The sequence below is a fragment of the Rhincodon typus genome, chromosome 29 (assembly GCF_021869965.1).
Source record: "Rhincodon typus isolate 14 chromosome 29, sRhiTyp1.1, whole genome shotgun sequence".
Classification (NCBI taxonomy): Eukaryota; Metazoa; Chordata; class Chondrichthyes; order Orectolobiformes; family Rhincodontidae; genus Rhincodon; species Rhincodon typus.
The window spans coordinates 13,870,694-13,887,622 of record NC_063360.1 but is presented as its reverse complement, the minus strand read 5'-3'; the positions used below and the strand labels follow the sequence as shown (position 1 = coordinate 13,887,622).

The window sequence follows — 16,929 nt, the reverse complement described above, 5'->3', positions numbered from 1 at the left end:
ATAACCTTTCTTAAAAAGAGACTTAAATCGTGCACAGTGGGGCTCTTGTGGCAGACTGGTAGTGTCCTTACCTCAGAGCCAGAAGGGTCCGGCTCAGGTCCCACCTGCTGCTGAGGTGGGAATTACATCTCTTCTAATCATTCTGATCAGAGACGTTATCAGGGCTGGTACTCCAGGTGTTTTCTTACCAACTCCTTCATTCTGGAATGCATTGATTTGCTTGGAGTTTTATTCAGTTCTGCATACAGATCTTAATTTAAACTAATTTGCAAAAATATCCTCTAACAGAAGGACACAAACGTAGAAAAAGAGAAAAGACTGAAGAAAATAATTTAAGATAATTTGCAAATATATCCTTTAACAGAAAAGATACAAATACAAAATCGAAAAGCCTGAAGTAAACAATGTCAATCTCACAATACATTAGAAGAGCAGCGTAATAAACAGTTCGGCCTGCCTGCACGGTTGAAGCCTCCAGAATCAAGGGAGCGTGCCAGTGAGAAATGAATAAACTTTTTATATTTCTGGACATAAAACCTGGTTACAAAGGGAACATGAAAACATCAAAACAATACGATGAATCCCACTCAATCGGACGTAGACAAATAAAAGTTCTCCAACCTAATTATTTTAAAAATATATTTCCAGTTTTGTAATGCTACTCGGGAATTCTTTTCCGTTTATAGCGCTACGAAGATATAAGTTGATGTGATTAAACCGTTATTTAATTAATTCAAAAATCAACAGATTTTTGCTCATTTCGATGGTCAGCAACAACGATTCAATTTTTAACGTATCGCTACAAAGACCTATTTCTCAAATGAGCAATCTGTGTAAATTGAGTATGGTGCACTTAACAAAATACAAATCTCCAAAACCCAACATGGCGCAACGTCCCTCTTCACGGCCGGCCTTAGCCGGGTCACGTGATTCGAGGCGGTGCTGGGCGGAAGGCCTGATATCCCAGCATTCCCTCTCCACCTGTCTTTCCCTCCCGACGCCATAACTGAGCTGCAGGTATGGAGATTAATGCTGGTTAGATCAAACTTAATCCGGTTGTTATCTTAACCATCTAGGGTTTGGGTAGTTCTTATTAGATAGGAATTGACAGAATAGTGTTTTTTGTGGTAGTTGAACCGAATATTTTATTCTGAATTTTCATATTTAAATTTTCATTTACGGATGTCTGGAGGACACTCCCATGTAGTATAATGAGAACTTTGGGCCCCCTGCTGCATGCGGTTTGTTGTTCCCAGCATCTGTGATATTTCCGATTAATCAAGTCATTTACTAAAGACTCTTAATTCCGTTAGTGGCGGTCCCTGGAGTTTGACCAGAGTTCCAGTTCTGCGTTTGTGAACCGGGACAATAACCACTGCTGCTGAATTCCGTTCCAACTGTGTTCCGAGCGCTTACCCGCCGTAAATCAATAATGAGATTACTTTGGGAGATGATCAAAGATCGTTTTTGGGGGTGTCTGAAAGGAGGAAAGAGGTTTGTGGGGGCACTTAAAAGTTTGGAACGTAGACAACTCAAGTTGGGAGTTTCAAACGATGGAATCGTTACAAGTAGGGTTGGAATCTTGCAGGGTTGAGGGACATGAGTTTGCAGAGTTGTAGACAAGGAAGTGTGTGAAAGGGTTTGCACACAATAAAGTAGTGTTGCGCAATAGTAGCCATCATAAGCCTCAAGCATGACAGGTGACAGACTTGATGCGAGCTAAAAGCAGACAGCAGAGTTTTGAATAACCTCCAGTTTACAGATTGAATGTGACTGAAATAGTGAAGGCATAGGTGATAGATGATTTCAGGGGTGACTTTAAGTAAAGACTGTAGGTAGAAATAGATGTCCTTAGCAGTGGTATAAATATAAAGTTAGGACTTCATCTTGGGCACGTTCTGCTCAGTTCCAACTATGAGTGGAGAAAAAATATTTTAATCGATGTGCATCATATCACTGATTTGACTATTATGGATTGAAGCCTCACTTTTAAGACTTGGCAGGCAATCTGAGCTGGTCCTTAGTTACAGTGCTTTAGGAGTGTTGCACTCTCAGCAGACGTTCTGTTGAACTGATCTGTTGTTCAGGGTGGCACAGTGGTTAGCACTGCTGTCTCACAGTGCCTGCAACGCAGGTTCGATTCCAGCCTTGGGTGAGTGTGTATGTGGATTTTTCACGTTCTCCTCATGTCTGCGTGGGTTTCTGCTGGGTGCTCCGGTTTCCTCCTACCGTCCAAAGAGTCATAGTCATAGAGTTATACAGGACAGAAGCAGACTCTTCGGTCCAGCCGAACAACGCTGACTACTCCCATCTGCCTGCATTTGGCCCATATCCGTCCAAACCTTTTGTATTTATGAACGTATCCAAATGTCTTTTGAACATTGTAACTGTACCTGCATCTGCTACTTTCTCTGGCAGTTCATTCCGTGCATGAACCAGTGTTAAAAAAAAAAGTTGCCCCTCATGTTCTTTATAAAATTTTTCTGCTCTCACCTTTTAAAAAATATGCTCCCTAATACTGAACTCCCCCACCCTAGGGAAAAGACCCACATCGTTCACATAATCAATGCCCCTCATGATTTTATAAACCTCAATGAGGTCACCCCTCAACCTCCTGTGCTCCAGTGAAAAATGTCATGCCTTTCCGGTCCATTTTTTTTAACCTCTCAGACCCTTCGGAATTCTTTTTATGTCTGTCTAAAAGCAAAGTCCAGTAAAGAGTTAGCTTCTCTGCTAACAAATGTTTACAATGAAGGATAAAGATTTCTAAGAGTTTCTCTTTCTAAGAGTTCAAAGCCCTCACAAACTTCTATAATGTGGCTACAAGAAATCACATTTCCTGATGACTCTGCATACTCTAACTACACCTTTAGCCACATGGGTACCACAGCTTGTATTCAGATGTGTCCCCTTAATATGGCAGCCTTGTGATTGGAAGAGCAGAAAATTTGAAGAAGTCAAAGGAGGTCATGTGGTCAGAGTCCAGAGTTTGCCAGATTAGTGAAGTAAAGGTTGTACCTCGCTAATCTGGCCCACTCTGTTCCGTCAACTTCTCTGGTTCGGTGCCTGCAATATGGTTCCAGTTCTCGTCTACGTAAAGGTGCTGTTTGGGTCACAAGTATGGAGTGGGAATGCCCAGTCTCCATCTGCATTTATTTTCGTGAAACGCTTTCTTTGTATGTCTGGAATAATTCAGATCATAATTGATGGACCCTTCACTAAAATTACTTATGGCTCACAGCTGGGTGTAGGAGGCATTAAAATTAAATACTTTAACCTGTCTCGGGAACAAACAACTCCTGTACTGACTGGAAAGATGTGCCGGTTAGGTAGATTGGCCTTGCTAAATTGACCCATAGAGTTCAGGGTTGTGTAGTTGGGTGGTATGATCTTCAGAGGGTCGGTGCAGACTTGGGCCAAATGGCTTCTATCTGAATGGTAGGGATTCTGATTTTGCTATTTTGGAGTTGGCCCCAGTGTCCTGTCTATTGTGTGTGCGTGTAGGGATATAGCGAACAATGATATGTTTGAAGCAGAAGCCATTGCCTTTGGTAGACAAACGCACCTGCCAGTTTGTGTACATAATCCCACAAAAAAAACTAAATTTTGGCTTGAGGGATGAATGTTTGTCAGGACGGGGCAGCACAGTGGCTCAGTGGTTAGCACTGCTGCCTCACAGCGCCAGGGACCCGGGTTCGATTCCACCCTCGGGCAACCGTCTGTGTAGAGTTTGCACATTCTCCCCGTGTCTGTGTGGGTTTCCTCCGGGTGCTCCGGTTTCCTCCCACAGTCCAAAGATGTGCATGCTAGGTGGATTGACCACGCTAAATTGCCCGTAGTGTTCGGTGATATGCAGATTAGGTGGGTCATAGCAGGGTGGGTCTGCGTGGGATGCTTTGAGGTTCGGTGTGGACTGGTTGGACTGAAGGGCCTGTTTCCACACTGTAGGGATTCTATGATTCTATGACATGGGAGAGCTCCGTACTCTTACAAGTTTTAATGTTCACCTGAGCTTCAAATATAATATTTAGTAGACTGCACCTCTAACAAATGCAGCCCCCCCTCGGTACCACATGAGGTGTCCATCTGCATTGTACATCAAGTATTGGAGTTTGCACCCATACCCTGTAGCTTCTCAGATTAAGTGTTCACTTTATATGTACGTTCAAATGTGTTAACTGCTAAATGTCTGTGCTCTAATTTTTCTGTATAGAAATGGCAATCCGATATCCTATGGCAGTTGGCCTGCGCAAAGGTCACCCTGTTACCAAGAATGAGACTGGTCCAAGACAATGCCGTAGAAGAGGGGTGAGCAAAATCCATCTAGATAAATGAGTTGTGTGATTTTTAAATGCTTGAATCTTCTTTCAGGCCTGGCAACAATCTCTCCAACCATGAGTTTTCTGAAGATTTTTAAAGAATTCTTGTGCTGTCTAGCTTCAGGAAGATGGCCCTTAGAAATTAGGTAACAATTGATTTCATATGACAATAGTAATAAAGATTGTCCCTGTTATTGGCTTGATGCACATTAAAGGGACTTAGGGAACCCTGAACAAAAGCCAGCCTTGCTCAGAATCCAAATGGGTGGAAGCTGAATTTGACCTGATTGTGGCCAAATCGCCTTGGAAAACTCAATCATGGGGGAGACCAGTCGGAGAAAACTTGCACCCTTAGCTGGAGCAGTCAAAATTTGAGAAGTTCATTCTGAAGTATAAGCAGCAAACACAAGAGGGAAGCAGGCTAGGATTGAAGAAGCAGAGAAAAGTTGAATGGCAGCTGTGGGCAAGTCTGCCGAGGTCAGCAGGATTGGAGAAAGTGACCAGATGAGGTGGGAATGCCAAGGGTTGAAGTCATGCTTTGTCATCTTGTGCCAATTTAATCACTGATGTCTCAAAATTAATGCACACCTTTTGTGTTGTGGCTTTTAAGTTTAACGGAGATGATTGGGAGTATTGTTGAATTCTAGTTTTTCTTCTGAGAATACATCATCACAAATGCAGAAGGTAATATTACTATGTGATGCTATCACCTAAGAAGAGTTAGTGATAATGAAGGGGCTCCCTGAAAACGAAAATTGTCCAACCCCCAAGAAAAATAAAATATTTTAACCCTGCTTGGATCACGTGTTTTTAATTTTCTGATTAGTCTTCTGTGTGGAATCTTAGCAACAAATTTGCTAAGTTACATGTGGACTACATTGAACACCTTCACTGGCCCTCATTTGTTTTTTTTTAAAAGCAATGATTAGACAGATTAGCTAAGCATTGCTATCCTTTAAGATCCATGCCAACTGTCCTTAATTTCTGCTAGTTGTAACAGAAGATTTATGTTGTCTCAGAATTTTTTCCAGTAATTTGCCACAACCAAGCTTGGGCTAACTGGCCTGTCATTATTTGGGCTGTGTTACTTCCCTATAGGAGAGCAACCAGAATTGTACGCAGTATTCTAAAAGTGGCTTCACCAGTATCCTGTACACCTGCAACATGACGTTCCCAACTTGTATACTCAGTGCACTGACCAATGAAGCTAAGCATTGTCAAACACCACCTTCACCACCCTGTCTACGATTCCTCATTCAGGAAAATATGTGCCTGCACCACTAGGTCTCTGTTTGGCAGCACTCCTGAGGGCCTTACCATTAACTGTATAAGCCCTGTTCTGGTTTGCCTTACCAAAATGCAACACCTCACATTTATCTAAATTAAACTCCATCTTACACACCTTGGCCCATTGGCCCATCCGATCAAGATTCTGTTGTTCTCTGAGATAATCTTATCCATGTTTAAGGATGCTAAACATTACACCTCTACTAGAATGCTTATCCTATCAGTATTTCATAATCTTCCTTAACTGCAGCATCCATTCTTGTCATTTTTCTTTAAAGGCCACTTCATTAATAACCATGACCGTATCTTGCAACTCGGCTCACAAGTTGAGCAGAAGTAGGCCATTCATCCCATCAAGTCTGATCTCTCATTCAGTGAGATTATGACTGATCTGATAATCCTCAACTCCAATTTTTTTCCTTTTTCCCATAATTCTTGATTCCCCTGCAGATTAAAAATGTCTATCTCAGCCTTGAATATACTTAATGACCCGGCCTCGGCAGTTCGGTGCGGTCATGAATTTCACAGATTCACTGCCCTTTGAGAGAAGAAATTCCTCCTCATCTCTGTTTTAAATGTGTGACTCCTGATTCTGTGATATGTCCTTTGGTGCCATACACACAGGAAAACAACTTTTCCGTATCTACCCTGTTAAATCCTGTAATAATCATGTATGTTTCAATAAGGTCATCTCATTTTTCTATAATTCTGAGTTATAGGCTCAATCAACTGAACCTCCTCCATAAAGCAGTCCTTGCAGACCGGGTATCGGCTTAGTGAACTTCTCTGGACTGCCTGCAATGCCAGTCTATCTTTCCTTCTATTAGGTGCCGACAGCTGTTGACTAACTGGTGCCTTGTACAGTTTTGGCAAAACCTCCCTACACGTATTTTCCTTTGAAATGAAGGCCAATATTTCTTTTGCCTTCCCTGTTACTTGCTGAATTTGGATGTTAGCTTTTTGAGATTTGTGGACAAGGATTCCCGAATCCCTCTTCTGCAGTGTTTCTCCAATGAAATAATATTCAACTTCTCCATTCTTCCAACCATAATGCATTTCTCCACGTTATATTCCACCCTCACCACTTAGCTTCTCACACATTTTTGTATCACCCATGAAGCTGGCAATAGTATATTCACTTTCCTGATTGATGTCATTAATTGTAAATAATTGTGGTCTTGGCACTGATCCCTGTGGCACTCTACTGATTACAGGTTCCCATCCTGAAAATGTCCCGCATGCCAAGATGTGCAAGGTACTACCTCCAAAATCATAGTCTCTTAGGTAACCTAATGTGTGGTATCTTATCAAGTGCTTTCTGAAAATCCAAATATACTACATCCACTGCTTCACCTTTATCTATCCTGCTTGTTACCACCTCAAAGAATTCTAGTAATTTTCAGGCATGATGTCACCTTCATGAAGCCATGCTGACTGTTCTTGATCTTTTTATGTCTTTCTAATACTCTGTTATTACATTCTTTGATAGACGGTAACATTTTGCCTATAACAGATGTTAAGCTAACTATCTCAAAGTTGCCTGTTTCCTTGATCCCTTCCCTTTCTAAATGAAACTATTATATTGGCAGTTTTCCAGTTCTCTGGGACATTTCAAGAACCTAGGGATTCCTGGAAAATTACTACCAGTACATCCACTATCTCTCGAGACACTTCCTTTAATATCTTATTTTGCATCCCATTCACGTCCAGAGGACTTATTAGTCTTTAGCCTCATGAACTTCCCTAGCACTTTCTCTAGTGATAGTTATTGTATTATTTCCTTTGCTTTTGCTGTTTGAATACTTAGTAATTTTGGGATGCTATTAGTCTCTTCCACTATGAAGATTGATGCAAAGCATTTATTTAACTCTGCTGTTTCCTGGTTCCCCATTACTTTTTCTACAGTCTCATTCTCTAAAGGGCTTATCTTCACTTTGGGTTCTGTTTTCCTTTTTATATATTTAATAGAAGCTCTTGCTGTCCGTCTTGATACTACCTTCAAGTTTACCCTCCGTATTTTTTTAATTGACTTTAGTTAGTTTTTAAAACGTTCCCAATCATCTGGCTTGCCAATAATATTTGCCTCATTGTATGCATTTTCTTTCAATCTGATGCTATCCTTAACTTCCCTGGTTAACCATGGTTGGCTTCCAAGAGTCCTTTTTCCTCTTTGGAATATATCTTTGTTGTGAGCCATGAACTGTTTTCTTAAATGTCTGCCATTGATCTTCAAGTGTCTTTGTTGCTGAAGTCTTTCCCCAGTCCACTCCAGTCAGTCATGTCCTCATTCCTTTGCAATTAGCCTTATTTAGGCTCAGCACAGTTGTTTCTGACCCAAGTTTCTCCACCTCAAATTAATTGCAAAATTCTACCATGTTATGGTCTCTGTTTCTGAGGCGATCTTTTACCCTGACATTATTTATTAAATCTACCTCATGCCAGGTTACCAGATCCAAAATAGTTTGATCCCTATTTGAATCCACAGTGTATTGTTATAAAGTCATCGATACTTAGCATGGAACAAGGCCCTTTTATCCATCCAGGAAACTGTTCTGAATACACTGAATTTGTCCTCATTGCTACCTGTGCCAACCTGACCATCTCAAGTTGCATGAAGATTAAAGTCACCGAAGATTAAAGTAGAGCCTTTGTCACATGCCCTCATTATCTCCTGATTGATTCTCTGTCCAACCAACCAGCTACTGCTAGGTGACCTATAGACTTCTTTCCCATTTTATTTCTAACTTCCACCCATGTGGATTCAAGATCTTCTGATCCAAGACCAGTCCTTGTTATTTTACTTATTCTATACTGTACCAAAAATGCTACCCCACTACCCTTTCCTCCTTGCCTATCCTTTCAAAAAGTTTCATACCCCTGAATATTTAATTCCCAGTTTTGATTTCCATGTAATCATGTCTCTAATGGCTATAAGATCATATCCATTAACCTGTATTTGTGCTGTTAGTTCATCTATTTTGTTCTGAATACTGTTCACATTCACATAGATCTATTAACTTTTCCTTTTTACCGTTGTTTCCCCTTTGACCCTATTTACTGTTTTCTTTCTGTGTTTGAGCACTGTCCCTTTCTGTTCCACTCTGGATATCATTGTCCAAAGAGTTGCCCTGTAATTCTGCCATATGCTCTTGCTTTGTAAGTCTACATTTCCCTCTCTCAAACTCTTGCCCCCTCTAATTAGGGTGGGAGGGAGATGCTTTGGGAGTTATTAACATTGACATTGTGAAGTCTCATGGCATCAGGTTAAACATGGATAAAGAAACCTGCTGATTGCCAGTTGCCATCCTCTTTCAGCTGACAAATGATGTTGGCCCGTACTTGGCTGAATCATAGAGCATGGTAAGGTGTAGAATGTACTCTGGATGGGGGTTTAAGCGTTGAACAACAAGAGTGGTTCAGCAGCACTGCTAATAGAGCTTGTCAGGTCCTAAAGGACATTGCTGCTAGGCTGGGTCTGCAGCAGGTGGTGAGAGAACCAAAAAGAGAGAAAAACATACTTGACCTTATCCTCACCAATCTGTCTGCTGCAGATGCAACTGACCATAACAGTATTGGTAAGAGTGACCACCATACAGTCCTTGTGGAGATGAAGTCTTGCCTACACATTGAGAATAACCTCCATTGTGTTGTGTGGCACCATCACCGTGCTAAATGGGACAGACTTTGAACAAATCTAGCAACTCAAGACTGGGCGTGCGTGAGGCACTGTGGGCCATCAACAGCAGCAGAATTGTATTCCAGCACAATCTGCAACCTCATGGCCCAGCATATCTCCCACTCAATCATTGCCATAAAGCCAGGGGATCAACCCTGGTTCAGTGGAGAATGCAGGAGGGCATGCCAGGATTAGCGCCAGGCATACCTAAAGATGAGGTGTTGACCTGGTGTCTACTTGCATGCCAAACGTAAACAGCAAGTGATAGAACTCTGTGATTCCACAACCAGTGGATCAAATCTAAAGTCTGCAATCCTGCCACATCAAGTTGTAAAGGGTGGTGGACACTTAAACAACTCACTAGAGGAAAGGGCTCCATCTTCAATGTTCGGTTTGGCGGAGAACCCAGCACGTTAATGCAGAAGGATAAGGCTGAAGTTGAAGTGCCAAATGGATCATCCATCTCCGCCTTCCATTGGTCCCCAGCATCACAATGCTAGTCTTCAGCTCAATTCGATTTACTCCATGTGATATCAAGGAATGGCTGGAGACACTGGATATTGCAAAGGCTGTAGGCCCTAACATTCCTGAAGACTTGTGCTCTAGAACTTGCCACTCACATAGTCAAGCTGTTTCAGTACAGCTACAATGTTGGCATCTACCTGACAATGTGGAAAATCACCCAGATATGTCCTATATGCAAAAAGCAAGAACGCCTTCTAAATGCATTGCCAAGGACAAGGGAAGCAGCAGGTAGATGGGAACACCATCACCTGCAAGTTCCCCATCAAGCATCTCCTCATGTTGATTTGGAATTATAATCACTGTTCCATCAGTGTTGCTGGGTCAAATTCTGGAATTCCTTCCCAGATAGTATTGTGGGTCTGCCTACAGGACGTGGACTGCTGACTTCACCACCTTCTCAAGGGCACCTAGGACAGGCAATGGATGCTGGGTCCAGCCAGTGAAACCCACGTTCCATGAGTGAATAAGAGATAATAAATCACTGCATTATTAAAAAAAATTCTCCCACCCAGTTCTTTTGTCAATTAATTTGAATCTGTGTCTTTCTGTTATCATTTCCATTCCTAGTTTCTCCTCTTCACTCATGATTTTGAATATTTCAATCAAACACCTCATAACCTTCTCTGCCGTAAGGAAAACTATTGCAGCTTGTCTAATGTCCACAGGAACTGAAGTCCCTTATCTCTAGTAAATCTCCCTCACACCATTTATATTCTACTTCCACACCTTTTAAGAAGGATGTCCAGAATTGCACACGTTATTTTGTAAAAGGCAAAGAACATATAATTTAAACAGTGAGAGAAAAACAAGTTCTTGTACAGAAAGTATTGAAAGTTGACAGACAGGTATGAAAAATAACTAAAGGATTAATGGAACATTGGCCTTGACTGTGAGATATTTGTTGAACAAGTGTATTAGTAGTTCCAGACCTGAGAGGTGAAACAAAACTGGAGCTCAGTCATGATCTAATGAAAGGTGGAGATAAATGTGAGGTATTGCATTTGGTAAAACAAACAAGGGTGGGGGGAAACTTGTACAGTTAACGGTAGGGCCCTAACTAGTGTTGTTGAACAGAGACCTAGGGGTTCAGCTGCTAGTTTTTTGAAAGTTGCATCGCAAGTAGACAGTGGTTAAGAAGACTTTAGTACACTTGCCTTCATTGCTCAGAGCTTTGAGTACAGGAGTTGGGACATCATGTTGAGGTTGTACAAGATGTTGGTGAGGCCTCTTCTGGAGTACTGTGTACAATTCTTGTTACCCTGCTATGGGAAGAGTATTATTAAGCTGCAGACGGTTCAGAAAAGATTTACCAGGTGTTGCCAGACTGGAGGTTTTGTGTTATAAGGATAGCTGGGACTTTTTTTTTTCCACTAGAGCATCAGATGTTGAGGGGTGACAATATGGAGGTTTATAAAATCGTGAAGGGCATAGATAAGGTGAATAGCAAAGGGGTTTTTCCCTAGGATGGGGGAGTTCAAAACTAGGAGGCATATTTTTAAGGTGAGAGGTGAAAGATTTAAAAGGGACTTGAAGGGCAATCTTTACTCTCTCAGGGTGATTCATGTGTGGAATGAACAGCCAGAGGAAGTGATAGGTGCAGGTACAGTTTCAACATTTTAAAATCATTTGGACAGGTACGTGAATAGGAAAAGTTTAGGGGATATGGACCAAACGTAGGCAAGTGGGACTAGTTTAGTTTGGGGAAACTTGGTCAGCATAGACAAGTTGGACTGAAGGGTCTGTTTCTGCACTGCACAACTCTTAGGTTACCTTTTTGGTCCTAAATTTGTCCTACTTAGCTTTCCTTGCTTTTCATGTACTTACCAAATATCCTTGGCCTTTTTTGATTTTACTTGTGAGTATTTCCAAGCAAAATGAAGGTGAGCCCAAAAGGTGTGTTTTTTCTATCTTTTTTAAAAGCAAGGATAACTAAAGAAAAAATAGGGCTCAAAAGACCAAATCTTTGTAGATGTGGGTGATAGGGTTCTTGATGAATACTTTGTATTTGTATTCATCTGTATAAAGGAGGGGATGGTGCAGATAAGTACTGGATGTGATATGTACCATGGGGAAAGAGCAAGTATTAATAAGATGTAATCTTTCAAAAGTGGATAAATAACCAGGGCTGGATGGAATGTATTAATTTTGTCCGCTTTTTCTAAATTCCATCTCCAGCTAAGTAAAGTTAACTTTGCTCCTTTGGTCAACCTTAACTATTCTAACTGAATTATGATTACTACTCCAAAAAATTATTTCCTGCGAATACCTCTTCCAACTTTCCAGATTAATTCCTAAAACTAAACCCAGACTTTTCCAACTGTTGACCATGCTAAGCTCTAGCTAAGCATTCATTTAAATGCATTTTAAGAATTGAAGCCTTTGTATTTTGTAACTTAAATAAATTCATTGTAAATAAAAGGTAGTTGAAGTCTCCTATTATTTTGTTTCTGCACTTTTCAAAAATTTGTCCATGTATTTTGCTTTTCTACCTCCATTTAACTGCTTGGGACCTTAGACTACACTCCCAGCAGCATGATTGACCATTTTTGTTCCCAGTTCAATGCACATGGCTTTGTTCTATGCTCCTCCTAGCATATTGTTTCACCTCCACCATGATGGCTTCTTTAACTAAAATTGCACCTTGCCCCTTTATCTTTCTCTATCCTGTCTCAAAATCATGTAGTCAGGAATATTGAGTTGCCATTTTCCTCACCTTCAAGACCTAGCTCCGTAGTCCTACTTCTGCATATATGTCTTGGACGTACTCATTTGCCTTATTTACTAGATTGAAGCTTGTAGACGTGTACAATCTTTGTGCAATTGGTTTGTCCATATTTTTCAGCCATTATTTGCTTCTATTTCAATTTTGCTTATCATGTCTCTGAATATAAATTCAGTTTCTACTGCCTGTCAAACTAGTCTAAGGTCCCACAACGCTAGTAAACCGTACCTTAAAGATCTTCAACTTAGTCCTGCTGAGATGCAGCCCATCTGGCTAATAGAAATCGCTCCTGTCCACAGCTGTCTCCATACCCCAGGAATCTAAACTCCTCCTCGCCAAGACCATTTCTCTAGCCAGACATTCACCTATACTATCCTCCTATTTCTGTAGGAGTAATCTGAAGAATAATACTGCTTTAGTGGACCTCTGGAATTGTACCTGAATATTATTGGCAATTGTTGATACCCTAATTCTCTTTTAACTCTTGGTTGGTCTCTCTTTATTTCCTTAGCGCCTAACTAAGCACACCAAGTTTGTCAGAGATCTGATCCGTGAGGTCTGTGGTTTTGCTCCCTATGAAAAACGTGCAATGGAATTGCTGAAAGTCTCTAAAGACAAACGTGCACTCAAATTCATCAAAAAGAGAGTAAGTAACAACTTGTTGTGCTGAGTGAACATTTTAAAAATAAATAGTCCTGAAGGCTGCCTGTTGATGGTGATAGCTTAATAGATTCTTATTGATGCTTGTCTTCGCTGTTGTTTATCCTACACTAAAATTGGTAGCTCTAAAACGCCAATACATACTTGAGTTAGGACAATTTTATGTGTCAGACTTTCTCTGATGAAAAGCATGTCAGTGTTGATTGAAAGCTTATCGGAAAATTTGGAGCATACGTTTGTGATGTTTAAGTGACCCTTGAATCAAAAAATGAGGACATATTTCATAAAGGAAATGCCCATGAATTATGAGTGGGCTTAGCTGTTGTGACTTTGTTTGATTAACTGTCATAGTCTCTAGACTTACAGGTGAGGAATTAGTAACATAAAAAAGAACAATCTATGCAATATTCTATCTGAAGTTAAATATTAGCAAGGCTAGCAGACTGCAGCTGTTTTGTACACTTCAATATAGCCAGAAAGGAATTTTAAAATTGCATGCTTCATTGCAAACCACTGCTGCAGTTAATTTTTCTACCATTAAGGGCAGCAGAACACTAATTGGTATTCATTTTTTTTCCAGGTTGGTACTCACATCCGTGCAAAGAGAAAGAGAGAAGAACTCAGCAATGTGCTGGCAGCAATGAGAAAGGCGGCTGCAAAGAAAGATTAAACTGTACAAAGTTGTTACAATTAAAGTTCTTAAGTTATCTGCTGTGTTTGGACTCAAATATTTATTGAAGCTTATTTTCCATGAAATTGAATCCTAATATTGGTAATTTTGAGGAGTAAAAGTGTTTAGAAGCCAGCAAAGGTTGACCGAAAGGTTGCTTAAAAAATGGGAAGTTAAAGAACAGAATAGGGAAGTTAAAGAACGGAATAAGGCAGTAAACTTGCCAGAAATAAAAGGGTCGTAAGAGCTTTTCCTTTCCATCCATTCACAGTTAGTCATAGTCCTATATTAGCCCGAAAGTACTGGAGGTTTTGCTGCTCCTCAAAGGAGAGAGAAAACGAGTAAGCACAGGTTACTTAGCTTGATATGAGTTGTCTGGAAAATTCTGGAATCAAAGGAAATTTAATGCACTTCGAAAATCATAAAATGATCAATGTACAGTCTTAAAATAGGGAAATAGCTTTTTGTTGAAGAGGATATAGCTTTTTTAAGGACAGCTAGATAAAGTAGATGTAGTATACTTAAATAGGCAAAAAGCATTCAGTAAGATGTCTGGAGGCTTCATGCAAAAAATAAGGACTTGGACTTAGAGGTAATAGACATTTTTTAAGCTGATCGCATTAAAAAAAATTCTGAAAGGACTCAATGGGGTTGATAAAAGTCACTTTCTCTTGCTGGGGAATCTAGAACATGAGATAATTGTCAGGACAAGGAGACTGATCACTGGGGACTGTTATGAGGAATTTGTTCAAAGGGTTGTGAATATTTGGAATTTTTTTAATCTCCGGTGTGAATTCTCCATTATTAAATATTCAAGCTGAAAGGTTTTTCTCTCAAGAAATCATAGGATATGGGGAGTATCTGTAAAAATGGAGTTAAAGTCGGAGGTCATTAATATTGAATAGTGGAGATGTCTTGAGCTGTATGATTTTTTATGTTCTTATTTGAGAGGTTTATTTATGAAGCAAAGAAGGGGATTGATGAAGGCAGAGTGGTGGACGTTGTCTATATGGACTTCAAGATGTTCGACAAGGTTCCGCATGATAGACTGGTTAGCAAGGTTAGATCACATGGTATACAAGGAAACTAGCTATTTGGATACTAATTGGCTAGAAGGTGCTGGTGGAGGGTTGCTTTTCAGACTAGAGGCCTGTGACCAATGGTGTGACACAAGGATCGATGCTGGGTCCATTGCTTTTTGTCATTCATATAAATGATTTGGATGTGAATATAGGAGGTACAGTTAGTACATTTGCAGATGACACCAAAATTGGCAGAGTTGTGGAAGCGAAGAAGGTTGCTCCATAGTACAATGGGACCATGATCTGATGGGCCGAGGAGTGGCAAAAGGAGTTTAATCTAGATAAATGTGAAGTGCTACAGTTTGGAAAGGCAAATCAGGGCAGGACTTAGACACTTAATGATAAGGTCCTGAAGCGTGTTGCCAAGAGACCTTGGATGTGGAGTTGCAGAGAGATAGGGTAGTGAAGAAGGTGTTTTGTATGCTTGCCTTTATTGGTCAGTGCATTGAATATAGGAGTTGGGAGGTTACGTTGCTATCGTACAGGGCATTGGTAAGGGCACTTTTGGAATTCTGCATTCAGTTCTGGTGTCCCAGCTTTGGAAAGACGTGAAATTTGAAAGGATTCAGAAAATTACAAGGATGTTGCCAGGGTTGGAGGGTTTGTGTTATAGGGAGAGGTTGAATAGGCTGGGGCTATTTTCCCTGGAGCATTAGAGACTGAGGGGTGAAGTTATAGACGTTTATAAAATCATGAGGGACATGGATAGGGTGAATAAACAAGGTCTTTTCCCATGGGTGGAGGAGTCCAAAACTAGAGGGCATAGGTTTAAGGTGAGAGGGGAACGATTTAAAGAGACCTAAGGGGCTACTTTTTCACACAGAGGGTGGCGCATATAGGGAATGAGCTGCCAGAGAAAGGGGTGGAGACTGGTACAATTACAACATTTAAAAGGGAATTGGAAGGGTTTAGAGGGATGTGGGCCAAATGCCGGCAAGTAGGACTAGATTAATTTGGGAAATCTGGTCGGCATGGATGAGTAAAGGTGTGTTGCCTTGCTGTACATCACTATGACTGAGTAAGGATAAATAAAGCATTTAAGTGGTAGACTGACTGGGGTCTAGGCCCAAAACGTCAGCCTTCCTGCTCCTCTGATGCTGCTTGGCCTGGTGTGTTCATCCAGCTCTACACCTTGTTATCTCAGATTCTCCAGCATCTGCAGTTCCTACTATCTCTGCCATAAGGATTGCCAGGGCCTCAACTAGTTGGTCTATTCTCTCTTCATTCAAAGCATTCATAATGTAATATTGCTGATAAAATTGGGAATGAAAGATGTGAGAACATAAGTGATTGGTGACAATGTGGCATTTGGAGTATAATGTGGGGAAGTATGAGATTATTTATATTGGCACTGAGAACAAAAAGAACCTTTTGAAGTGTGAAAGCTGTAAATCTTAGTGTTTTGACAAACTCGTGTGCCCTTGTAAGAGGAAGACAAAGCACTGAGCTATAGCATAGAATTAGGCAAATGGCATTTTGGCCTTTATCATGAGGAATAGAATACAAGAATTAAATACAATGTACACAATGCTGGGTAAGTTCAGAAGCTCTGCCAGTGTATGTGGAGAGAATATTTCTTAAGAATAAGTTATACTAGACTCAACATTAACTATGTTGCTCTCTTCACAGATGCTGCCAGACCTAAATTTCTCCAATGTTTGTTATAGATTTCTAGTATCTGCAGTATTTTGGCTTTCTTACAAGAAAAATAAGTCTCAGTACAGTTGTACAAGGTTTGAGACCATACCTTGTGTAATGAGTAAATTTGGATTTTATATTTCAGGAAAGATATATTTGCATTGGCAGAAGTAGAGTGAAGGCTCACTGGACTTCTCCATGACATGAGAGGGTGTATTAAAACGAGAGGCTGAGTAAATCAGGCCTATATTCTAGAACATAGAACAGTACAGGCCCTTCGGCCCACAATGTTATACCGACCTATTATCCTACTAAGATCAATCTACCCTGCATACCCTACATTTTACTAT

General features: G+C 40.6%; 1 protein-coding gene across 1 annotated transcript; it reads left to right on the top strand.

The window, feature by feature from the left end:
* The first annotated feature begins 901 nt into the window (after positions 1 to 901).
* On the top strand, positions 902 to 13,896 carry rpl36 (ribosomal protein L36). Its single transcript, XM_020514923.2, has 4 exons — positions 902 to 1,017; positions 4,214 to 4,308; positions 13,041 to 13,175; positions 13,770 to 13,896. Exons 2-4 carry the CDS (start codon positions 4,216 to 4,218, stop codon positions 13,857 to 13,859), a joined length of 318 nt encoding a protein of 105 aa, XP_020370512.1. The 5' UTR covers positions 902 to 1,017; positions 4,214 to 4,215; the 3' UTR covers positions 13,860 to 13,896.
* The last annotated feature ends 3,033 nt before the right edge of the window (positions 13,897 to 16,929 follow it).

Coding starts and splice junctions, on each gene's coding strand:
- rpl36 (XM_020514923.2), top strand. CDS start 4,216: ATGGCAATCCGATATCCTATGGCAGTTGGCCTGCGCAAAGGTCACCCT. Junction 4,309..13,040: donor GACAATGCCGTAGAAGAGGG/GTGAGCAAAATC, acceptor TTATTTCCTTAG/CGCCTAACTAAGCACACCAA. Junction 13,176..13,769: donor TCAAATTCATCAAAAAGAGA/GTAAGTAACAAC, acceptor TTTTTTTTCCAG/GTTGGTACTCACATCCGTGC.